Below are 25,073 nucleotides of genomic sequence, written 5' to 3' on the forward strand. Positions count from 1 at the left end.
TTCTCGCAAATTTTTCAAATATAATTTTATTATTAAAAAAATTAATTTACATTATTAAAAATTAAGAAGTAAAATCGCGCGATCAGTTCTCCTTTACAGTCAATTTTTTAAAACTTTTTTATAACAATTGATTGCAAAATTTTATTCTAAGTACATTCTCGCAAGTTTTTCAAATACTACTGTGTCCAAATGAAAAGATGACTTTTCAATTTAAACTTTGCTGGTTTATCGATTTGAGTAAATAATTTTTTTTTTGTAAGTTGGTAGTATATATATGGTATATATACTATCTTTGATATCTGTGCCAAATTTCATGTCAATATCTTCATTAGTTAACAAGTGACGCTCGATTTTGTGAACAACAAAAAGTGATTGTTTCGATTTTTACAATGTCTGATTTCTTGAACAAAGAAGTAAAATTAAATTTTATCTACGGAATGAAATTACTGCTGCAAAAACGTTAAGGATGTTGCAAAAGCATGACCGGTTTATAGTCCCAAAGCATCTCTTTACAGACATTAATACAACGCTCTTTTTTAAAAAAATTTAGTGTTTTTGGAACCAATCGAAATTTGACGCGTCTGAGGTCTAAAACATCTTTTAAAATGGTGTTGATTGATCCTTTTGAAATGTTAACAATATCAGCAAGGTCTCTAATTGTCAATCAACGATTTTTGAACACCAAATCTTTGATATCCTTGACGTGTTGTTAATTCATCAATTGATGTTTTTTCTTGTCCGGCTTTTTGTTATTAACGCTTTCTCTGCCTTCTTGAATTGTTTGTATCACTTGTAAATATTTTTTTGACATAGCTTGGTTATCTTCTGCAACATCCTTAACGTTTCTGCAGCAAAAATTTCATTCCGTATATAAAACTTCTTTGCTTAACAAAATCAGACATTTGTAAAAATCAAAGAACTTTTTATTGTTCACAAAATCAAGTGTCACTTGTTAACTAATAAAGATATTGACATGAAATTTGGCACAGATATCAAAGACAGTACTATCAACCTACAAAAGAAATTATTTGCTCAAATCAATAAACCAGCGAAGTTTAAATTGAAAGGGTTACCTTTTTATTTAGACACAGTAGTATAATGTTATTATTAAAAATTAAGAAGTAGAATTGATTGGCGTAATCAGTTTTCCTGTATAGCCAATTTTTAAAAATTTGTTTAAAACAATTAATTGTAAAACTAATTTTTGCAATATGCTTTTGTCAGTAATATTTTTTTGATTTTTTGTTTTTTTGCTAATTTGATAGTTTGACTGTGGGTTTTAATAAATCAAAAGACAATTTCTATACTTTTACAAACGTAATTCGTCTCTCAGTTCCAATAAATATAGGACTTATTTTTGCCACATATTTTACAAAGTGATCTATATCGAGCGTCCCAATTTTATGATTACGACTCTTATCTTTAAAAATGTGATAGCCATCTCCGCCGTTTATGAGGAAACTTGGTATCACCATTCTGTACCACTGATCGTGCACCAAATCTTCGAATACCGGATACTCGCAAGCCTGGCATCTGTTGATACGTTAAGAGAAATTTACAAATTACTATTAACTTTTGATAGAGCTGGAGTAACATAAATAAAATAACGACATTGAATTTATGTTATACTTCAACTTTATGATGAAATAAATTAAAATTCTAACAATGGAATATTTTACCTAATTTTAACATCGGCCACAGTGCGCGTTTTATTATCCTTTTTATAAGTAATTTTCAGTCCGGACCAAGTTAAAAGATCCATTTCTAGAATCTACAAGGAAAGGTAAAATTTATTTCATTATTTATTTGATTTCTATGAAAAGAAGCTGTTAATGCATATTTTTGTTTATGTGTCGTTTTTATGATATTATTTTACGTTCGATTTTGTCTTACAATTAATTTTAAGTTAAGACAAAAAATCTAGTTACATGAATTTAAAACTTTTATTTTTTTATAAAGCATTTTAGAGAATTATTGCAAAAAACTAGACTGACCTTTTTAATGGATTCTCCAGTCAGTTCAATAGTATCCCAAGTATTTTCAAAAGGCTGGATCATCATCAGATCACCATAGGTAATTTCAGACCTCTCAAGAGAAGTACGGATTCCTCCTGGATTTGAACAGGCCACTGCTGCATACGTCCAATGAGTTTTATTTTTAGCATCATCGACAACCTATAATTAAGATAATATCTTATTTCATTATTATGTAATTTTTATTACAAAATACATTGCAAAAAGTGTCTTTCGCACCGCATCCACCATGGCATCGGTAATAAGGTTTCCCATGTTGCATTCTTTGTAGCGACAATCGCGTTCAAGTAAGACTCTTGTACTGCCAATCTTTCTTAACGCTCTTTCATCCACTTCCTTCTTCCATGGTTTTAAAGCTTCCAAGATTTCTGGATCTATAAATATATATTTTATATTTAGTTATTTTTGGTATTGTTTAAGTATTTAAAATAATTTTAAACATTATATTGCTTTAAGTATTATGTTGCGTTTACTGTGTCTTATATAATTATAAATTTAATTCTTAAAATGTCAAAAACATACCTTCTTCAATAGATTGATCCAGAAGAAGCGGATTTCCATCCCAATCGACGACCTCCCCTTGGTCGTCGAACCACACTGTCAGATTACCTAAATATCTTTAAAAAGAAACAAAAAATGAAACCAAATAAAACAAAATAAAAAAGGATTTCTGAAACAAATAACAAAAGTAACGGTCTTATTAAAATAATGTGAATAATAATTAATTCACACAAATAAAGAGATAAATTACTTTAAAAAACGTAACGTCACAGAAAATAAATCAAAGACATTTTTTTATATAAAACGTAGCATGTACTCCAAAGAATAGTCAGTGTAAAAATTAAAATTGAAAGGACCAATAGAACTCATAAAAGTTGCAGATGCTGATTAAACATTTGAAAATTTTATCGCACATGTACATGATACTACGGAAAATACTAACGGACTCTACATACGGATTCTCTCGATCAATCTTAATAAATTTAAAGCATTACTGTGAAAACAAATTAATCATTCCGACCTTTAGATAATAATTGACTTTTAACTGATTCTCTTATATCTTAATAGTCGAATAGCGTACTTTGTGAAAGCAGCTGCCTGAACAATAAGGACTGTTCTATCTGTCTTATTTTGTGTTACAACTACGGGATATTCATCTTCTGGTGTATCGACAAAAGGTGGAGGTCCTGTAACATAATAATAATATTAGTATTACATATATGATAGAATATCATTATTATATCACATAAATATATGTAATCTAGGTGATAAATTTAATAGTTTATATGTATCCTTAATCAAAAAATTTTAATTAAATAAATTTATATATTTATATATTAAAAGCCTTCAGACCACTATAAAGAAATGTATGCGAGTGACCACCGACGATTACATCGATCAAGGGACATTTCACAGCCATGATCCTATCCACATTCAATCCACAATGGCTTAAAACTATAATAATATTCACTCCTTTATCCTTTAGTCGCTTGGCTTCGTCGTTGACTGTCTCTACCTCATCCAAAAATTTTAATTTCTCTGTACTTGAGAGTAACTGGAAAAATCAAATACTTCGATAAAATTATCTTTACAATATCATCTTCTTTTTTGAGAAAATATATTGTGTGAGTGTATGAACTATACATACATACTGAATTGTGATAAAAAAATCATATATTATTAAATTAAATGTGTTTCTATTTGTTTGTAAAAAGAATGTAATTAATTACTCACGTTCGTGGTTGATAGAATAACGCCAATGACACCGATCTTGACACCGTTTCTTTCGATAATTGTGCTATTCTTATATAAACCCTAGAATATAATTATATTGATTAATACTTTTTATAAATTAATTAATTAATAAAGATTATAAACCTGTATAGATGGCTCCTCGCTATCATCGATATTTGTTACTACAACTGGTGCCTTCACATTTTTAAGAAAAGGAACAACGCCTGCGATTTTATTGTCGAATTCATGGTTGCCAATTGTCTGTAAAAATGATGTGAGATATTATTAAAAGAGAAGATGGTATTACGGCCATCCATTTACATTTTATATAATAAAATTTGTTAATAATATTTTAGATTAAGAACCTAACAATTATATCCATCAAACTGTTTTTCAATATTGTCTCAAAATTATGACTTATTATATTATTTATAAAATTCATTAAGCTGCAACGCTTTAAAGTAAAACAAAAGTATGAAAAAAATACAAATCTTTTATTTTATATAACTTAGGAATGAAATGTCTTAGAGACAAAATTAAAATACGAATTTAAAGCTCTACTTTTGCTTTTTGAAATACGTATTTGAAAATTTCTCTGCGATTTTATCGTCGAGATATTTTTAATAATTTTTCGTGAGATGCAAGAAAGTCACGTATACCTATGTTTTCTGCTTCTTTCCTTTTTTTTTGATTGGTCGTTGTGTGTCTGTCTTTGTCTTGTTTCCGGATTTTTTTAACAAACTATGACGTATATTTTATTAAAAACTGTAATTTCATAAAGTCAGTCTTTATGAAAGATTGACTTTATTATCTGTTATTTCGTAAACGCGCGTATGCTTGAGTTGCGCACGAGTGCAAGCCGATCTTCCCTGCAGTAACAATATAATAAAATTACATTATTGTATTTAATTACCATAGCATCGTGTGGCAACATGTTCATAAACAAGGCAGTGACGTTCCAACGAAAAATATTATACCAAAGAGTTCCTTGAAAGTGATCGCCAGCATTCAGAAAAATCGCATTTGGTCGTTTCCTCATCAGTTGATTAACTGCAGTGTAGATTCTAGCAATACCTCCTACGCAATCCTTTTCGTAACCCTCTCGACAAGGTCCAGAATATGGGCTCGTCTGTTCAAATCTGTTCCAAGATAATTTCTATTTTTTTTTTTCCACAAGTTACGCTCTGATGCTCTAACAAATAATATGATTACAAAATAACAGGCAAAAGTTAATCGAAGGACACGAAAAGTAGACTAAGGCTATCTCGGATTTATTATAAAAATTATGTGCTTGACCTCAAACAAATTCTCCCCAAACCTAAACTACAATTAATTCTAATATTGATTACGCGTACAATTTAAAAAATTTTTTAATATCAAGTAACTTTTTTTATAAGTCTTTGACTGTAAATTTGTATAAAAACTTTTTATTTAGCTATTGTTAATTACGCTACAAATTGGACAGGACTACTAAACAAGAATTAAATAGAATTAATTGAATAAGAATTAAAATAGTTCTTAATTAATAAAAATTAAATTTTTCTCACCTGGCATGAAAGTCATTTAAATGAATTATCGATAACTCGAACAAATCCGTTCTGCCGGGATAAAAAAGTCCTCGTCCGGTGAAACCGAAACAAACTTGGAACAGCAATGAGATTAACAGTAGCGCGTACATGTTGCACCTGTCGGAAAGTGTTATTAAGTACTTCGTAAATAATTGCTAGTTTTTTCCACAAATAGTAGAAATCAAAGGAAATTGTCTACGAATTATTACGCAACGTAATTAAATGCAATGAGATTGAAACAAAGCATCAAATTATATATATCATAATCTTTTATGCATTCTTACATAACATATTTAAGTCATTAATAATCATTAATAATAGCCAAAAATGTCGTACTCACAAAATGAGATGAATACACCTAAAAAAAGGAATACCTACTAAAATGTTTTTTTAGTGGCATGTTACGAGTACATGTTCAGTTCTTTGTCAACGTGGAAATGATAATTATACTTTTTCATAAAGTTCCATCCTGCTGTTTGAAAGATAATTGCGAGAATAGATAACGTAGGTAATTATGCGATGTGCAAAAGTTAAAAACGAAGTAGTCTTGCATTTAAACAGTCACTATCAACATACTGCTGTAGTGCCATACTGAGTTTTTAAAACAGTAAATAATATCTGTCAAATATCATTTTTATTTTATTTTATTTTTATATCTCTGAATGTGAAATTTTTATTGTATTAGTAAATCAAAAAATTACAGTTTATTCGCTAAATTAAACTATATAAGTTATGGTAATATACAATAAACTCAACAGCTTCATAATTAGTTCATTAATTTTTATTTCCAACAAATTTCTTTATAATAATATATATTAACTAATTTTTTTATTCAATTCATATTCCAATGTAATTTTGTGCATATGTGTGCAACCTTGAGACTGGGTCCTTATTTGGGTACTTGTTCCATTTTGTACAAGTTTTTTTTTTCTTATAGTGCCGCATCATAAAACGATTTTGCGAGAAAGAAAGAAGCTTGCGAATTGATTCTTACCAGGTACCAAAATGCTTTTAAGCCGCTTGCCCGTACACTCACACGACTATTTTAATACGGATCATAAAAAACACAATTCACTCTTTTTTCCACTAATTATGATGCGAGCAGACACATGTAACAGGTGTTACGAGTTTACGACTCGACAAAAGTAAAATAATTGTACTGTGAAAAATGCAAAGTCAACTAGAGTCAATGCAAAACATTGAGAACGTTTATTAATTAACACGTCAATTAATAAACACAAATGGCCTAACGTAAACAATTACGACATACATCGCTTACCAAACAATTATTTTTTGCGAGAATAATTAAATATCTTTAAGTAACTCACAGTTCAATTTACAGTAGATAACTGCAAATTATGAACGACGGATGACGATACGTAAATGTCCAACACGTAGTCGAATTGTAGTGTACTTTGTTTGATAATGAACATAAATCACATTTGCCCGTTAGTAAGCCAATAACTTGCGTATCAAATATTCAAAGAGAACTGTGTTCTTGTTCACCGCTGTGTCTACTCTTCTTCCGTGAAATAATGTTGATTATCACGGGTCCCCTACTTCACGAGGGATAATAAAATATTTCAGTGAGTCTCGGCAGCTCGTATCTAAAACACATTTTCGTATTTGATATAACGAGATAATAAGATATTAATTTGAGTGTAATTTTGTATAACGAATATTATGACAACCAAGATTAAGTAAGTAAATACATCTTTTTAATTAAATTAAATTAAAAATAACAGCTTACAAAATTAATTTAGTTAAGCTAAAGTTAGCTGAAAACTGAAAAAGCTAACTCAGCTAAAAGTTGTGTTAGAATTAAATTAAGTTAAATTGAAAGTTACATTTGAAAAGCATTGTCTTCGTTAAATAGAAATCGTAATATTTATAATTTTAGATTACTCTAAATAACAAAACAATATTGATGAAATAATATTATTAAATAACATTAATATTCTCTTTGTTAATTAAATTTATATAAAATTACAAAAAAATATTGTTATTTATATAAAATGTATTTTTTTAGTTTTCCCTTGTACATAGATTTTTAACTTAGAAAAAAAGTTAATAAATTAAAATTTACATTTAGTTCTTAAAATAATTAAAATTAAACATTAACCCATTTAAAATTAACTAAAGTTAAGTTAAAAGTTATTAACTTTTAATTTTAGTTTCTATCATTCAACTTCTTAACAAGTCACTAACTAATCTTATAAATTACACATGACATCAAACTTGAAATTTTGATAAGATATATCTCGATAAGATTTCTTTTTTAAATCAAATTTAATAGAGAACTCCGATTAACATGTTAAGAGATAAGAGACAATATCGAGACAAACAATCGAGATGCCTTATCGGTCGTGGCTAGATCTTAGTGTTAATATATACTGTGTAATTTTATATACCTTTTTATTTTTTAATCAAATCATATTTACACATCTCGCACGTTTAAAAAAATACATACATTAATCTTTTTAAAATGATTAAATAAATCTTTTTTTGTTTTAACACAAGTATAATATAAATTGTATAAACATATTGTTCTTGTTTCTTAACACTTTTTATTGATTCACATGAGATATTGTTTACATATATGTATATGCGCATTACATTATATACAAAACTTTACAGAAACAAATGTTGCGCAAATTGCTTATCGCTGACGTCAATTTTTTCAAGTACTTTATGTATATGTTAATATTTAGATACACTGGTCTTTGTATTATGATAATGTAAAGTTCTTGCAGTTGAAACGTGTAATTTAATATATCCACGGTCAACAAAAACAATATAATTATTTGTTAAAATATTAAAATCTCAATTAAATAAAGAAAGCAAATTAATTATTTCAACATAAATATAAGTATACCTCAAATCACTTTTTTGAAATCTAATAAGGTTATTTACGGAAAAGCTTTAATTTTATAAAACATCAATTATAATTTTTAATAAATAAGAAAAATTTAGGATATTTTAAATAAAATATAAAAAATTTTAAAAATTGAAAAAAATTTTTAATGTAAATTAGAAAAATTATAAATAAAAAAATTTCTGTTTTTATCATTTTTTTACATAAAAAAATGTACACAATTAAAAGAAGTATCTAACAATCTTATTTGACAAACAGGCATGAAAAATCAATACATTGTGTAACTAATTTAGTTATTTATACGTTATAAATAAGTATATACTCAATTGAAAAATGTAATGACAAAAGTTTCCGCAAGGTTAAATTTTATTAAAAAAAAAAAAAAAAAATTATAACGCGCTTAATGAACTTGAATTAGCACGTCATGTCAGTATCATATTCCTGTGATATTGATAACGAGATATCATATAGTAGTATATTGTGCGTGACGAAGATATCGTGCTTATCTCATTGCGTTCTCACGTGATACGTTCTAGCTCAAACAAAATTAGAATCGCTCGTATTACGCAAACGTGATCATAATGCGTGACGAAAACAGTATGAGGTCGGCCAGTAAATAAATTGCTTTGCGTCACATCAATTTATGATGCGCGCGATTATTTATTTTTGACAAACTGCAGATGTAACATAGATAAACGATGAACATAACAGATGAGAAAGGATACGATGCCAAAAGAATCGCTAAGTAACTATGCCAACAATCTGGCTCTTTGACAGAGATTTGTTCTATATATTTTAACCGTGTCAATGAGCGGTACATTAATATATACCAGTTATACGATCCAAAAAATTTATTTCGTTATTTTAAGATTCTCGCAATTACAGTAAATTTTGGTGAACCCAAGTCAGCAGCTTATTTGACTTAGAAACTGTGTTACTTGTCAATAATGTAATATTAATTTACTTTGTAACTCTGATGAAAGCATAAACAATTCAAATCTCAAAAGTTATATTAAAAAAAAAAGAATAATTAGATATAATAATTCAAAAGAATATTACATTTAAATAAATACATATGCCATTTAAAACAAAATATTGCTCATTCACGTTAAATAATCTCTGTATATATTTATAAAGATTAAAGTCTACAGGAAGTAGATAAAAGTTGAAGCAGATAAAAATTTATCTGAGAGTTCAATATCTCATTAGAAGACATTTATGTACAATTTATCAGATTTACTGCAAATATGCACTTCTTATTATTAATTAAATCGGATATCAAACCGACAATCAAACAAAAATGAAAAAAGTGTAATAAGATGAAGAGTTGATATTTGATAAAAAAATGTATAAACTAAGAGAAAAAATAACTAAATTTGGATAAATATTTGTTTAAATAGTTACAATAAAATATTTACTAACGGTAGGTAAATATTTACTCAATAAGAAAAAATAATAGTTAAATTAAATTAGTAGTTCTTGTACTGATTAAATATTTATTTACATTTAGTAAATATTTTACTGCAACTATTCAAACAAATATTTATTAAAATTTAGTAATATTTTTTCAATGTATAATTAAATATAAATATATTTTTTGTATAATCTCTATATGTATAAAAAAATTTTTAAAAAATTAAAGAATAACATTGTCTTTCTTTATAAAAAGTAAAATTATGACATTATACAATATTCTATATACATTATACAATATTCTATGTATGATTTTATACATCACATATAAGCAATTTTTTCTCATTTCTTCAAACTTTATTTGTTATAAAAGATAATGTAAAAAATTATTTTCAATTTTTCTATATATTTTATATAAATGTAAACATTTTTACTAAAAAAGTAGTTTTTTTAAAATATAAAAAATATTCAAAAACTATATTTATTACGTTAGTTTCTTGTGTCTACAGCATTTAATTAATTTTCTGTTACAAACGACAAGCACTTTTCCAGATCTGAAAACAACTGCTTTATTCGTAAATATACATTATTGTTGAAAATGTACAAGTTGTTCAAACAGTGTAATTATGATAAGATACGTTTTAACAAATTAATACTTTGCAGAAACAAATTACATTTTTGATATAATAGTTTTGAATAAACACTTTTATTTTTTTGCATTTGGTTGGCTTCTTCAGAAATCTACTAACAGATTATCGTTTTAAAACCACAGAACATAAAGAGATAATCTCTTATTCTTACGTAATATAACGATTGTAAATCTTGCATCATAAACGATAAATCTTGACACTACTAATGCACTATCAATAATAAATAAAAAAAAAACGTTTGAAAACAAATTATCATGTTGAAAACAAATCTATAATCGCACTACGATTTTTCTGGCTGAAATATTTTTTTAGAAAAACTTCCTTAATTTTTAATATACATATAGAGTACTTTGTACGCATACGTGAAATATTAATAAAATATAAAATATAAAACTGTACAATATATAAAAATAATAAATTTAAAATTAAAAATTAATGATTTCTTAACAGTAACTGTAAAAGCTAATTTTTCAGTCCAATTTGCAGTTTAGAAGTCTGAAAACTTCTGTAAAAGTTAATTAAGCATAATAGAAAGTTCAAACCGGAATTCCAGCAGACATCGGGAAGAGTCCGTGGGGTCCCCGCTTGACAACGTCGATATTCAGTCGACTCTAGTCGCTCGAGAAAATCGGCTCGCGTCTATCGTCGCTCACGCAAACCACTCGTGATAATGTGAAAGAGCAATTAATACTCGTATATTCTCGGTCCTTCGGTTGTACAAGTGTTCAACAACAATCGTCTTTGTAGTTCAATGATAATCGTCAACGTGCGCTGATCGCGACAACAACGTTGTTCCTTTCTTTCAATACCGTTACTCTAAAAACTTTGAGGAAGCTCTAATTAATATTTCTGTGATTGATACTAATGCAATTGTTTCGCAAAACTCGATTTTACACTACGTCGCTTTCTCTAAAGTTGCGCCACGTTGCACGTCGTACACGTGTACAGAATATTACTTAGCGCACAGCAATTTGCGCGGTGTTACATATGATCATTCATGGTCAGATGTTATTCAACCTGCCGCCAATTATAACTTATAATACATCGTATTAAAAATATTACACGAGATATTATTGTAAGGCGTTTCTAAAATTAATAACCGTTTTTTAAAAGTATGTTTCATTGGTGTATTGTGCTAATTCAAAAATGTCATGTAAACATATGTTCACAAGTGCTTCAATACCAAGTACAATCTTTTACACAATTTTGCATTTGAAGGAAAATACTAAAAATAGTTTTTTGTAAATATTCCTAATTTTATCTTTTTTTCTGAACAAGTGTGAATTACTCTGCTGTTCATGCCTGTTTATTTGTTCATAAATAAATATTTGATTTTAAAATTAGAATAACGGCATGTCATAATGTTAATATTAATCGCAAAACTAATCATTGATCCTCAAATAAATTAAAATTATATTTACTGTTTAAGATTGTATTCGAACATTTTTTCATTACTGAAGCGTTTTCATATGTTATATATAATATTTTTTAATTAGAATAATTAATAGAGGCTTCTTAAAATAGAACAATGTCATAAATTAAAGAGTGTATAAGCCAAGCAGCGTGCTAAATATAGTTTATAATATCAAATAACAATTATATGAATACTCAAACGTTTCGATCTATTAGACGTCCTCAATATGTGCCATTAAAATTTTCAAAAGTCTGGTCGCATTACAATACATATCTTCTGCATAAGCTTTTTATTTTATAAATATCTTAATTACATTCAACAAATATTGTCACGCATATTCTACACATATATTCTTTACGTACAATTCTCATTATATACAATACAATATTTTACTATAATCACTATAACTCTATCCTAAAAATAAAAATTCAAAAATTTACAGTGATTTTTTCTCTCAGATTTTTTCTCTCAAAATTAATGCCTTTTAATAAAGGAAAATATATATTGTAAGAATTACAAAAAGAAAATTCGATTTTTACTATTATTTATCGTAAATTAGTTTTAGACATAATGCCAACTATTAAATCGAATTGATTGTTACCTAGCGTTTAACAGGTCTTGGACTTTACGACAATTTTACGAGCCATTTCACTGCTTGGCAAGTTCCAATGTGTTTTGCAATAAATCATAATAGCCAATGAATTCAAATTCTCGTACTTTACAAACACAATATGCAAGAGAAGTAAAAATAAAAATAAAAGGATCCCGTTTACAGCGAGAAATGATAATAGAATCGACATTGAATTGACATCAAAATGATAATTTTGACGTCAAATTGATGTTGAAATCATTATTTTGATGTCGATTCCATTATCATTTTTCGCTGGGTTGTAATACAAGATTTATAATGTCAAAATAATCATAAATCAAATTGTATTACAAAATGTATGGAATGAACTTGCAAATATTTATATCTTCTCTTCAGATATTACGCAGTCTAAGAAGTGTATTATGATAATTCCACAATCATAATAGAAAAACTGAAGCAATAGTATCAATACATAGTTGGAAAATTTGTGTTAAGTTTGATATACATTGCATGTCCTAAATGGTTCACTAAAATTTTTGTGTTTAATTTTTGTGATAATTTAACACAAGATAAATGTGTTAATAAGTAAGACAAATTATGTACAAAATTAACACAATAAATGTAACTTTAATAAAAGTTCAAAAACAAATTAAAAAAACATATTTCTTCAATAAAATTAACATTTATAATACGTTGATATGTACATTTTATCTTGGAATTAACGTTTCTAAAACTACATTACTTTTATGTTATTTATTTATTTATTCATAAATTGTATTATCATATTTTGTCACTAAGAAATATTGAATATTAATTTGACACAAAATATTTAAAAAATTACATTGTATGTGAAATTAACACTTGAGTATGTTAAAAATTCAACACAAAAATTTAAAAAAAATGTTTTCTACTATCTAATATAACTGATAATAGTATAACTGGTAAACAAAACATATTTTATCTTTATCGTAACAAAGAGAAATAATAGAAAAGAAAAAATTGTAGAAAAGTCCAACCGTCTCATCAACACGTACGGAACCAATAACAACAAAAGATGTCGATTATTTCGCTTGCAAATTACTGTCTAATCGTACTACTGATAGTTGCAAACGAGGCCATTGCAAATCCCACTTTACGAAAGGATGAAGAATTCACCATTAGAATCGTCCACACGAATGATATGCACTCGAGGTGATTTTTTATTTTACTTTTTATTATTAGAATAAAAAAATATATTGTTTAAAATATATTTCTCTTTCATCTCACAAAATAAATATATGATTGTGCGAACTTGATTGGGTTTCAAGGAAATTGTGTTTCCTTAAATAATTGAATTACTTCCATTATCTTTGCCCTTCGTGCGGTTCGTTTAATACAATTCTGTATCACGCTAACAACAATTATCACCATCAAGCTAAAAATAATTACATTCCACACCTACATGTCAATTAGAATATTGCACATGTGGTGTTGTTTGTCGAGACAATTTCCTTGTTTCTCTGACAATACAATTTATGTAATTAAATTATCTAAGAAATTGCCTTGAAAGTTTCTCATGTAATATTTAAGATTCGAGGAAACGTCGCAATTATCGACATCGTGCACACCAGCAGACTCCAAAGCTGGGAAATGTTACGGAGGTTTCGCCAGAATCGCCACTTTGGTCCGTCAAGCGAAATCGGAGTGGCCCTCGACGATCTTTCTGAATGCCGGCGATACTTATCAAGGCACCGCGTGGTATAACAAATATAAGTGGAAGGCGGTTACTTGGTTCATGAATCTCTTGGCGCCAGACGCTATAGTAAATATTATCTATACGGAAAGAACAGTTTCTAAAAATTTTCAACAGTTTCTAAAGTATCTAAAAATTTAGCTTGATACAGATCTGACAATAATTTTGTTAGACCATCAAAATAATTATATGCAGGACTCTCAAGCTGACAAAATATAAAAACTTTGCAGCACGCTTGAAAAAATTCTTCATAATTATTTTAATTGTCATACAAAATTATTTTTAAAACATACACAAATAAGTCAGGCAAATAGAAGTTTGAAAGCGCAGTTATTGAGGCGCGACGGTTTAATTTTAAACAATCTTGAAATCTTGGCTACATTAAATAAATACAAACGTTTCGACTTTATTTCATTCTCAATGTACAGTGACGATCAAACAATTTGAAATAAAGTTTTAAAATATTTCATATTCCTATTGGAAGTCCAATATTATTATATAAAGATACTAAGTACTACGTCTACTGTGGTTAAACTGATTGAAAATTAATTAATTAATTAATTAAACAAATAAATTAAACGTCAATAATTTTGTAAAATTGAGTTTTTGTTAAGACATTCAAATAACAGCAATAATCTCGGTTTCTATTCTCTCCACATAATGTGCGCGCGCGCGCGCGCGCGCGTGTGTGTGTGTGTGTGTGTGTGGTAAAACAAAGATAGTTTACATAATATTTAACTTACGCATGTAAAGATTCTAATTGTAAATTTAAGTTTTAGTTTTTTTAATTTCTTCATATGTATCATTTCTGACACTAATGTTTTGCCTAAGACTCTTTTATTATCCATTATCTGTATGTCATTCCAATTAAAATCATGATTGTGACTTTTGTATTTCGTGATAGAATGTGTATTAGAGTTCCTTTTAATATAATTTTTGTGTTCAGAAATTTTATCAAAATTATGTTTACATTTGTATTTAGCTAAATTTTTAAATACCTTAACAAAACTGTGCACGTTTAAATAAAACTCCAAGAATATACAAAAAATATTTGAAATGCTAAAAATTTTTTTGCTAACTTTATTTTATTATTATAATTAATTTATAACAATTGTGATAATAATAAAGTTTTTGCACTGCTTTAATATTGCAATTTAGTCTATAAAATAATTGGAAATGTAAATATTTATAAAATTTATAAAAGAAGATCAAGCAAATTTCAATATTCAAATAATTAAGATAGTTTCGCGCGTCATTGTATTCAATAAATTTTGACAGAGTTTGGGCAACCACGAGTTTGATGATGGTGTCGACGGTTTGATACCTTTTATAGAAAATGCCTCGTATCCCATCTTGACGGCAAATCTGGATCTTAGTAAGCAACCGAATCTGGCCGCCACAAAACTGAAGAATAGCACAATTCTCGAAATAAGCGGCAAAAAGATCGGTGTGATCGGTTACCTGACAAATGAAACGAGAATCTTATCATCCACTGAAAATGTAATTTTCAAAGATGAGGTGGAATCAATTCAGGAAGAAGTTAAGAAGTTGAAGGAGCAGGGTGTCGACATTCTTATTGCTCTGGGTCATTCGGGCTTCGAGATAGATAAGAAGATCGCCCGGGAAGTTGAGGACATTGATCTGGTAATCGGAGGTCACACAAATACCTTCCTTTATCGCGGTAAACCGCCAGATGTTGAAGCACCAGAAGGTTTTTATCCTACGGAAGTGGTGCAGAAAAGCGGCAGAAAGGTCTATGTTGTACAGGCATACGCATATACCAAATATCTGGGTAATTTCTCCGTGAGTTTCGACATTAAAGGAGAAGTAACGCATATAGAAGGAAATCCGATTCTTGTGGACGCCAGTGTGGGGCAGGTAAATTTTTTAAAAAGTACAAAAATTGCTCGAATAACAAAACTATAAACCATATTAAATAATTTTAATAGAGATCAATTTGTTATATTAATTCACTCACATCTTGTGTTTTGGCTCTCATCGGCATTAATTCGTATATTGATTTACTTCTTCAGAGCCTTTCCTAGTTTAATTCATGTTAAATAAATTATAACAGAATAGATAAAAAATGTAAAATATAATGTAAATTTGTGACACTATAATTACTCAAGAATATTATATAAAGCAAGCGTATAACGTTAACAGAATATTTCCATGATATTAAAAAACATTAAATATTCTTGGAAAATTAATGGTAAAACTATTTTAATTTTTAATAATATGCGTATAATCTCGTATAATTCTAAAAATATTGTGTGTTTATAAAAATTACGCAAAAACATTTAACATATATTGTTAATATAATAAATATTGAAAAATACAATATGAGAACTAATATTCATTAATATCGTTTCTTATAGGCGGAAGATATTGTAAGGCTGATAAACGAGAAAAGAGGCCCCATCGACGATTTAGAACGGCAAGTGGTCGGAAAAACGCGAGTACTTTTAGATGGGGACAGCAAGAAATGCAGACGACAAGAATGCAACATGGGAAATTTCATCTGCGATGCTATAATCGATTTCGTAAAATTCCTAATTGATATAACAGTTTCTAATAATTGACGTTGCAAAATATTCTTGAAAATTGATATGTTTATTTTTGTCATAGTACGCCGAAGAATATTTGAATAATGATGGCTGGACGGATGCAGCCATCGCGGTGCAGAATAGCGGCAGCATCAGAACATCCATTACCAGAAACAGAAACGATCAGGTTTAATTTACTACGGATTTTATAAATTTTCTTGTTAATTTTCATACAGCACAGAATACAATATAACATTTCAGCAATATTGCAATATCGCAGCAACATTGCAACATTTCAGCAACATTGCAGAAACATTACAAAGTTGCTACAATATTGCTAAATGTTTTGTATTATATGGGTTTGCACTTTTCGCAAACCTTATTATAAAATTATTTACAGGTCACTCGAGGAGACATCATAAGTGTCCTGCCCTTCGGAAACGTCGTTGTCAAAGCTTCCATGACAGGAGAACAGCTCCTTTCTATGCTAGAATGGAGCGTTCATAATCTTAACGATTCAACTTCCACCGGGAATTTATTCGGCGCTTTTCTACAATATTCGGGATTGCAGGCAATTTATTTAACGCTCCATCTATTTATTTTAAAAGAGAATTATGTTCATTCTTTTATAAACATTATTAATTTTCACTACTTTAACTTAATGATTACTTGAACATCAAAAATGTTATTTAATTTACTTCGTGTATACTATTTCATTAAAGATAAATTTGTGTGATTTACAGGTAGTCTATGACATGAATCAACCATCAAATTCAAGGGTAGTTTCGGTTCAAGTGCGATGTGCAACTTGTCAAATACCAGAGTACACTGAACTCCAAAAGAACGTTACCTACAATGTTCTCCTAAACGATTTTATCGCAAAAGGCGGAGATGGTTTTCATATGCTGGAAGGTCTTGAAACAGTCTCCCTTGGTATGTTCATATATTAAACTTTTATTTTATGAAATTCTTGCCAAAAATTTTTCTCAATTTTTCATATAATTTCTTTTTTAATTTTTAACATTTTTCAGAATTTTAAAAATTTCTGAACTAGTTAAAAAAAATCACTTATTTAATTTTATCTTTTAAAAACTTTATTTATAAGAATATTAAAATGTAATATATCTCAATTCTATGAAGATATTAAAATATACTATATTTCAAAAAATTCCTATACACTTTAAAAAATAAAATAAAATTAGCTAAGTGGGATTTATTCAGTCAAAGTATTTTATTATTAAATTATTAATTAGATATATAATTTCATAACTTTTAAAAAAACTTCTCAATTTTTTATACAAAGTAGAACGCTTCAAACATATTCCCTAATAGCACAATATTGCTAAATTCATTAGCGCAATATTAACCTACAAAACATCCAAATACATCTTTAATGTAAATACATTGGTGCAATATTGTTCCAATAAATTGTACTACTAGAGTTAAGAAAATTTACTTTTTTTTTAACATTCTGTATATATGTAACTTTGTAAAATATTCTAAAATTTCTCATTCTATAATTTCTAAAGAAAACAAAATTTAAAGAAATTTAAAGTATTTTTTTAGAAATCTTCAACTTTAAAAATATAAAATTTATTAAAAATATAAGATATTATTTTTCACCAGAATATCCTTGAATTTTTATTTCTATTACTTTTTCTATTGAATACTTTTTCCAATATAATCATTACACTTTAATAGGTGTCACTACGGCGGACATATTAGAACGGCATTTTAAAAAACATAGTCCGGTGCACCCAGGTGTGGAGTGGCGAATTTCATACAAAGAAAGCACAAAAATTGAAAGTACAAGTTATAATGCTGGGACAATGCATCAATCCGTTGGAATAACGACTAGTTTATCAATTATTATTTGGTTGTCGTTAACATAATAAGAACGCTATTAACTTAAAATAACTATAAGTGATAAGCAAACTTATATCAACTTTTTTAATATAGACTATTGTATTTTATAATTTGACACTACCTCAATATTATTCGCAATTTGTATCATTTTTATATATTTCTTCATTCGGATGCACACAGTGCAAACATACAAACATAAAAAAATGATATATGAAAAATGAGAAATACTTGATATACAATATTGTCAATATATGTACAAGAAAAATTGTTCAGATACAGGAAAAATGAGAAATACTTGATACACAATATTGTACACACTATTGTTTAATCTTTTAAAAATGTTATAATACATATCAAAATTTAACTTTACGCTTTACCCTTTCGATACGATGAGAATCTGCCACGAAGTATTACCAAATACTCTTTAGAAAAGTTTAAAGTCGCAAAACTCTGTACCTTTCTTTGGCACAACCTCAACAACTGTCAAATAAAGTTTGATTACATAATAGAAACAAAAATTAAGATAGAATATTATCATCGAACAAGATACAGCAAGCACAACTGTCGAGTAAAAGCGATGCTTGTATCGAAAGGATTAATAAATATAACATTATATCTATAAACATTTTAACATACCGCTTTAAAAAATATTTTTTCCATCAAAGAAATTATCTTATATCTTGTATTTAAAAATATTTTATCTTACCTTTCAAGAAGTTTCTGTAAAATGTATTTATACAATTAATCATGCACGAGATTAGATAAAGATAGTAACAGTAACGTTGTTTCATCAGTCGGACAAAGTTCCGAAAACAATTAATCTCCGATTTCGATAAGATTTTGTTAAAAGCTTTATTTAAAATTAAACTAAAAGCTTTTAAAGGGATTTTGGCGACTCCTGTCATAAAACCATTTTTTAAGATGATAAAAATATATATTGTTTGTATTAAATAATTTTCTTTGTAAAATACATTTACAATATATAGATACAATATATGACTTTCAATACAAAGTATGGGCTACCTCCCTCCTTGTTTAAGAACAAAATGAGGTTTACAATTACTATTTCACATGGATTTTATTAAATGGAATTATTTTCAAGTTCTATTTATGAAAATTTTGTTAATAATTTGTTAACAACAAATGATGGAAAAGATTAATGATCTTGATGATCAACATTAAAGTCGAGTGAAAATTATTTGAAGTTGTCTGCATGAAAGATGTTCACACATATTTTTATTATTTTATGTTAACAAATGATTTTATCGTAGGAAGTCGCAAAAAATTTTTTAAGGGCTCTAATTTTAATCTTAAATAAAGTTTTTGACAAAGTTTCATCGAAATTAAAAGTTAACCATTTTCGGAACTTTATCTCTTCAGTCAAAAAATATAACATACTTCTGATTTATGTTCGTACTTGCGGTATTTCATACATATTACCGTTCAAATCATATACTCGTTTTAATGTTTCGATAACGTTACTCATCTCTTCGCAAGGCATCGGCACGCAATCGTGCAGTACTTGTACCATTTTCAACAAGTCTTCAATGATATAAGGTTTATCCTGAACATTGCCGTTTGTTGCTAACTGAATGTATGTATTAAATTTTGTTAACGCTTTTTTTATCTTATTCTGATCCTCTGATTTTCTTACTAAAGTCTGTATTCAAAACAAACGAAACATTGTATTATCATTAAAATGCATAATTATTTGTTCGATAAAATTTGTTATTTATTATACCTTATATGACTTTACTTCGTGATATAAAGGCCAATCTTCCTGGCAAGGTATGCAATCACAGGTGAAATAATACTGTTTAAGTAGCTTCTGATGCCTCATTGGTTTCGACATGATGGCATAATGTGTTCCGTAATTGTCTAATAACTGTAACAAAATAACATGTATGTGTATACAAACAATAATTCAATTTATACAATGCAATAAATAGTTTAATACTTGTTCGCCTTTTCGAATGGGATACATAGCATATAATACTATATGCTCAGATCTCGAGTGTCTCAATATATTTGGATCACAGCTGTGATTAATTAAGCTAAGAAATGGCATAGACGCTATACCGCGTTCCTTATACTCCAGACCCTGCATTTCACCAAACTGTAAATATTATTATAAATACATTACATATATACAAATATTACATACACACACACACACATATTTGCCGATTATATATATATATACATATATATATATATATATATATATATATATATGTATATATATATATACATATATATATATATATATATTACATATATATAATCGGCAAATTAACAAAATAAAATTGTAAGTGATAAAAAAAAATTATTTACATTTGAAAAAGATGCGATGATGTAAAAGTAAATTGAAAACATAAAAATATTGATGCAGTCATTGCATCAGTCCATGAACAAATAAAAACAACTTATATAATATATTTTCATGTAAACAATAATATTGTAATCCAACTGTATAAAAATTAAATCCAAAAAATATTAATTTGCAATTTATTATTTTGAAGTCTTATTTTAATATTTATCTCAACCTGAGAGTGGTCGCATCTCAGTTAAATGGCTATAATACAACTCATAGTAATCTTTTATCTTCTCTGCGTTTTCAATAAAGGTACTGAATATATCACAAGTTCTTTAGAAAATTTTAGGAAAAATTTGAATTTAAATTTATCAAATTCAAAAAAAAAAAAATATTTATTTTATTTATATATGTATATCATAACTAAGAAATAATAAAAAAGTATTCTAAAATAATTTAAAAAAAACATAATATATATAAATAAAATTTTCTTGTTATTATATGTTAAACTAGCAATTTTAAAAAACAAAAATAAAAAATATTAATACATTTTTATATAAATTTACACACGCATATACATATAAAAATATATATATAAATAAGTCAATAAGTTTAATAAAAATAGTATATTTACAAAAAATTAAAAAAAAAATAACAACATAATAGTTTTTTTAACTATTATGTTTCTTTAAATTATTAGAAACTTTTTTGATTAATTATTTACTTATAATACATATATGTACAAATATTTTTATTTCAAAATAATCGCGATATTCTTTTTCTCTAACATTAGTAAAACCACGTCTACTCTCGAATTCAATAGTCATTTACAAGTAATTGTTCAGCGACTGATGCAATGATTCTAATATAACCAGAACATAACTGATATCACAGTATATACAGTGTGCATATTGCTGGGGATTATTTGTTGATGTCTTAAAATAAGACCGCCAAAGAACGTAATGTCATCGTTGTTAATCAGTATGTTTAAATCCTCTGGTAATTTAGCACCAAATATCACAGTGCGTGTAGCTAAATAGTATAAAATGAAGGAAGTATCCAAAGACCTCTTGAAGAGATCAGAGACGGATCTTTTTTCACTATTCGTCACAAGGCTATACACGCTAATGTACCTATCGCTATGTAATTTTCCATCTTGAGAAAAACCCCTCGTTCGTGGATCTAAAAAATAATGAATATTATGAATTATTCAATTATTTAAGAAAAAAAAATTAAAAATATACATGCACACACAAGCAATAAATATTTTATTTAATAAATATTACATACCAGCGTGTTCATCAACTTCTTTTAACATTGTCCTTAATTCCTTCATTCCACCAGCATCTCTCAAAGCAAGCACAGCAAGCCTTATGCTGCACCAATCAAGATTATAGAAGGAATATTCGATCAAAGCAGGAAAGATGGCACATTCTACATCATGACATTTTTTCCATTCAATATTTTTGCACTCTTCGGAACAATACATAGCATAAGTGCAATAATTACAAGGTATGTTTGCCCAACATACCCTTAAACAATTTGAGCAATGCGTCTGCATATTTTCTTGCTTTAATATTAATGAGTAAGGTTTCTCTACAGCAATTACTTCTCCTGGACAGATATCACGAGTAGCAACAATATGTCTGCCATAATGGTTATTGTATTTTATGACTACTGCATCCGATGCGCAAGGAACTTCATCATTGTGGGATGCAATAGTAGGTAGAGGAGATTCCAATACCTTTCTTCTTGTGTCTGTAGCACATAATTTTGTTTGTGTATTCCGGTTGCGTAAAACATCAAGCTTAGTTTTTAATTTTTCTCGACTTGTATCATTTAAAGACATCTTGTCCAGCCAGTGCTGCACTTTTTTAAGTGTGTCATCTACAGACTGATTTCCTAAAATCATTAAGCATTCTGATTTACGCAGATAAAGCTTTGCTCTTAGATTATCAGGATAATTTAGAGCCAGTGCTCTGTCAATGTCCTGAATACACTCCAAATACAGGCCTAATTGAAACAAAACAGCCGACCTATTAGCATAACCAAGAGCAAGCTGCTCAGATGGATAAGGTGCAACGGATATGCTTTTTGTGTATAGTTTTAGAGCTTCAATGCATCTTATATTGTTTAAGGCGCCTTTTATGAAAATCTTATTGCCCTTCTCTCGTAATTTTTCAGATTCTTTGGCATTTTTGGGCATACCAGTTGCACTAGGAACTATGCCATATTCCTGCATTATGTTCAGAGTAAATACTACACGTTCCTGGTCAGTCTTTAATTTTTTATACTGAACCGACAGTTCAATATGCTTGTTTGCTGCAATTAATCTGGCATTCAACATTTCTTGTACTTTATCCATTTCGTTTTCTTAGAAAAACTTTAATCTCACTCTAATATTCTATATGTATGTGTGGAGCAAAATCTAGAAAAAAAAACAGTATTATAAAATAGCATTGTACACAGTGATTTCTAAGTACAAAAAATTGAAGAGAATATTCTTTAGCTCATTTTAAAAAGAAAAGTTCTTATGAATGTATATCCTAAATTACTTTGTTTTCAAAATACAGGCCCTTATAGCACAAAATATTACACAATACCTCTGCAATATTGCTGCAATGTTGGAATGTTGCTACAATATTGTTGAAATATTCTGCGCACAATATCCTATATTTAGAAAAAGTTCTAAATTGAGAAAAAATGTGAAAAATTTCCAAAGTTTCAAAAATACTTAGATATTTCATTTAAATTTAATAGATACATTTAGTATTAAGAATAATTTCCCAGTACCAATAAAACATTCTTACACCCATCTGGAGTGTGAAAATACATAATTGTATTATAAATTGAAAACAAAATAGTTTAAGACACACTTATATAATTTTACTAAAATAATCCAAGAAATATTCTATTCAATTTTTGTATCTACATAAGATTCGCCCTGTACATTAAATTATTAGTGTTTTCTTAGTTTAAAAGCATTTTAATATCAAAAATCCAATATTTATTTCATAAACAAACATTTACATTTTTTATTCAACTTCTCCAAGATTTCCTTGTTAAATATTGCTTATTATATTGTATGCTATCAAGAAATATGCAACATTTTTTTATCTTATTACAATTCACCGGTATTCGTAAACAAAACATGATAAAACAAATAGTTAAACAAAGGTGATTCAACTTGTTGAATGTAACCCTCTTCAAAAGCAATTTCATTTCTGTGTTTATCTTATAATCGTAGTCTAATATTTATCACGAACAGCAAAGAACCACAAAAAAACTCACCCGGCTAATAATTGTAGATAAAACGAAAAGCCACTCCTTTCTCTCCGTTTCTTTCTATCCTACATGATCCTACAGAAGCTGCGTTCCAATCTACTTGAACCAGAGAGAAGACTGAAGACTGAGAGCGGCCATCTCGACATTTTCGTGGGATCGCCGAAATCGCCGTATACCAGCGTCACCTGGGCTGCGTTCAGAAACATCACCTGGATGCACTCAGAATATCATTTCATCTTTGTTGTTTACCAAATGTTAAACAAGAATAAAATGATGTCTGAGTGCACCCGGACAATGTTTCTAAATGCAGCCCTGAGTCCATAAGGACAACACTTCAGCGGTAAAATTCGAATGAACGTGGTTTGTCTCTTTTTGAAGGAAAGTAATAAGCAAATTAATTTCGAAGGAAGTTCACATTTGGAAATAAGATATAAACTATTCAGTTAGGAGAGCTTCACCTCCAATTTTGATGAATTTAAGTGTTTCTCTTTATAAATTACATTATAATAGTTATAGCAGAATGCCTAAATAACTTTCGTGTATTTAATTGGTAACTCTTATCGCATTACGACGAATCAATTTTCGCATTTAAAATGTTTCACAATGTTTTTGCATAAACACTCTACTCAAAGATAATTTTCGCCAAGACTCAAACCCCATTTAGCTTCGAACCTCGCTTAATCGGTAACTTCCATATGTATCCACTGTATGTATCGTAATATTAATAATCAGATATACCCTTAAAAAAAACTAAATGTAAGAAAATATACTCCTCAAAAGAAAACCATAATTCTTAAGATTGCCGGATTTTCAAATTTTATGAATATAAAAAAATTTCGAAATAACGCAGAATTTTCAAGTGAAAACTTTTTTGTTTTCAATTTCAGCGCAACAGTTATTAAAGATAGTCATCGTTAGAACTCTTCGAAAGGGGCTACTAAAATTTATATCAGAACGCTGAATTTTTTGAAAACAATTTTTCGATTTATATAGAAAATTTCTAAGCACAGTATCTTCAAAGACAGCGTTATTATTTCTCTTCAATATGTCAATA

General features: G+C 28.0%; 3 protein-coding genes across 15 annotated transcripts; 1 reads left to right on the plus strand and 2 right to left on the minus strand.

Annotated features, from left to right (window-relative positions):
- LOC105196752 (apyrase) lies at positions 1-6,817 on the minus strand. 6 transcript variants are annotated; one of them, XM_026135453.2, is made up of 12 exons: positions 6,664-6,817; positions 5,315-5,452; positions 4,681-4,906; positions 3,912-4,028; positions 3,768-3,848; positions 3,387-3,588; positions 3,115-3,220; positions 2,556-2,650; positions 2,253-2,407; positions 1,995-2,174; positions 1,680-1,771; positions 1-1,533 (listed from the first exon to the last, which is right to left on the minus strand). In XM_026135453.2, the coding sequence occupies exons 2-12, from the start codon at positions 5,443-5,445 to the stop codon at positions 1,302-1,304; spliced, it is 1,617 nt and encodes a 538-aa protein (XP_025991238.1). In that variant the 5' UTR covers positions 5,446-5,452; positions 6,664-6,817; the 3' UTR covers positions 1-1,301. The 6 variants fall into 6 exon arrangements, with proteins under 6 accessions (XP_025991238.1, XP_039302170.1, XP_039302168.1 ...); XM_039446236.1 differs by lacking the exon at positions 6,664-6,817 and adding an exon at positions 6,330-6,410; XM_039446234.1 differs by lacking the exon at positions 6,664-6,817 and adding an exon at positions 5,710-5,944.
- Positions 5,881-18,789, plus strand: LOC105196820 (protein 5NUC). 7 transcript variants are annotated; one of them, XM_026135449.2, is made up of 10 exons: positions 5,881-5,942; positions 6,273-6,332; positions 13,282-13,467; positions 13,846-14,077; positions 15,287-15,886; positions 16,387-16,551; positions 16,637-16,741; positions 16,955-17,125; positions 17,298-17,487; positions 18,256-18,789. In XM_026135449.2, exons 3-10 carry the CDS (start codon positions 13,331-13,333, stop codon positions 18,444-18,446), a joined length of 1,791 nt encoding a protein of 596 aa, XP_025991234.1. In that variant the 5' UTR covers positions 5,881-5,942; positions 6,273-6,332; positions 13,282-13,330; the 3' UTR covers positions 18,447-18,789. The 7 variants fall into 7 exon arrangements, with proteins under 7 accessions (XP_025991234.1, XP_025991236.1, XP_039302167.1 ...); XM_026135451.2 differs by lacking the exon at positions 6,273-6,332 and having other exon boundaries at positions 5,924-5,942; XM_039446233.1 differs by lacking the exons at positions 5,881-5,942; positions 6,273-6,332 and adding an exon at positions 6,897-7,035.
- LOC105196751 (SET and MYND domain-containing protein 4) lies at positions 18,729-24,224 on the minus strand. Of its 2 annotated transcripts, none has more exons than XM_026135447.2 (6): positions 24,026-24,224; positions 22,025-23,162; positions 21,636-21,916; positions 20,378-20,536; positions 20,162-20,305; positions 18,729-20,080 (listed from the first exon to the last, which is right to left on the minus strand). In XM_026135447.2, the coding sequence occupies exons 2-6, from the start codon at positions 23,097-23,099 to the stop codon at positions 19,826-19,828; spliced, it is 1,914 nt and encodes a 637-aa protein (XP_025991232.2). In that variant the 5' UTR covers positions 23,100-23,162; positions 24,026-24,224; the 3' UTR covers positions 18,729-19,825. The 2 variants fall into 2 exon arrangements, with proteins under 2 accessions (XP_025991232.2, XP_025991231.2); XM_026135446.2 differs by having other exon boundaries at positions 21,618-21,916.
- Between the last annotated feature and the right edge of the window lie 849 nt (positions 24,225-25,073).

This window comes from Solenopsis invicta, chromosome 2, assembly GCF_016802725.1.
Source record: "Solenopsis invicta isolate M01_SB chromosome 2, UNIL_Sinv_3.0, whole genome shotgun sequence".
NCBI classification, from domain to species: Eukaryota; Metazoa; Arthropoda; class Insecta; order Hymenoptera; family Formicidae; genus Solenopsis; species Solenopsis invicta.

Bases quoted from the DNA above. Each gene is read 5' to 3' on its own strand.
- LOC105196752 (XM_039446234.1), bottom strand. From the start codon at position 5,735: ATGCCACTAAAAAAACATTTTAGTAG. The intron at 4,907-5,314 runs GTGAGAAAAATT...ATCTTGGAACAG, and splicing joins TTAAATGACTTTCATGCCAG to ATTTGAACAGACGAGCCCAT. The intron at 1,534-1,679 runs GTAAAATATTCC...ACGTATCAACAG, and splicing joins GTGGCCGATGTTAAAATTAG to ATGCCAGGCTTGCGAGTATC.
- LOC105196820 (XM_026135449.2), top strand. From the start codon at position 13,331: ATGTCGATTATTTCGCTTGCAAATTACTGTCTAATCGTACTACTGATA. The intron at 14,078-15,286 runs GTAAATATTATC...AAATTTTGACAG, and splicing joins TCTTGGCGCCAGACGCTATA to AGTTTGGGCAACCACGAGTT. The intron at 15,887-16,386 runs GTAAATTTTTTA...CGTTTCTTATAG, and splicing joins TGGACGCCAGTGTGGGGCAG to GCGGAAGATATTGTAAGGCT.
- LOC105196751 (XM_026135446.2), bottom strand. From the start codon at position 23,099: ATGGATAAAGTACAAGAAATGTTGAATGCCAGATTAATTGCAGCAAAC. The intron at 20,537-21,617 runs GTTATGTTCTGG...TAATATTTACAG, and splicing joins CTGTATATACTGTGATATCA to TTTGGTGAAATGCAGGGTCT. The intron at 20,306-20,377 runs GTATTAAACTAT...ATTTTGTTACAG, and splicing joins CCATTCGAAAAGGCGAACAA to TTATTAGACAATTACGGAAC.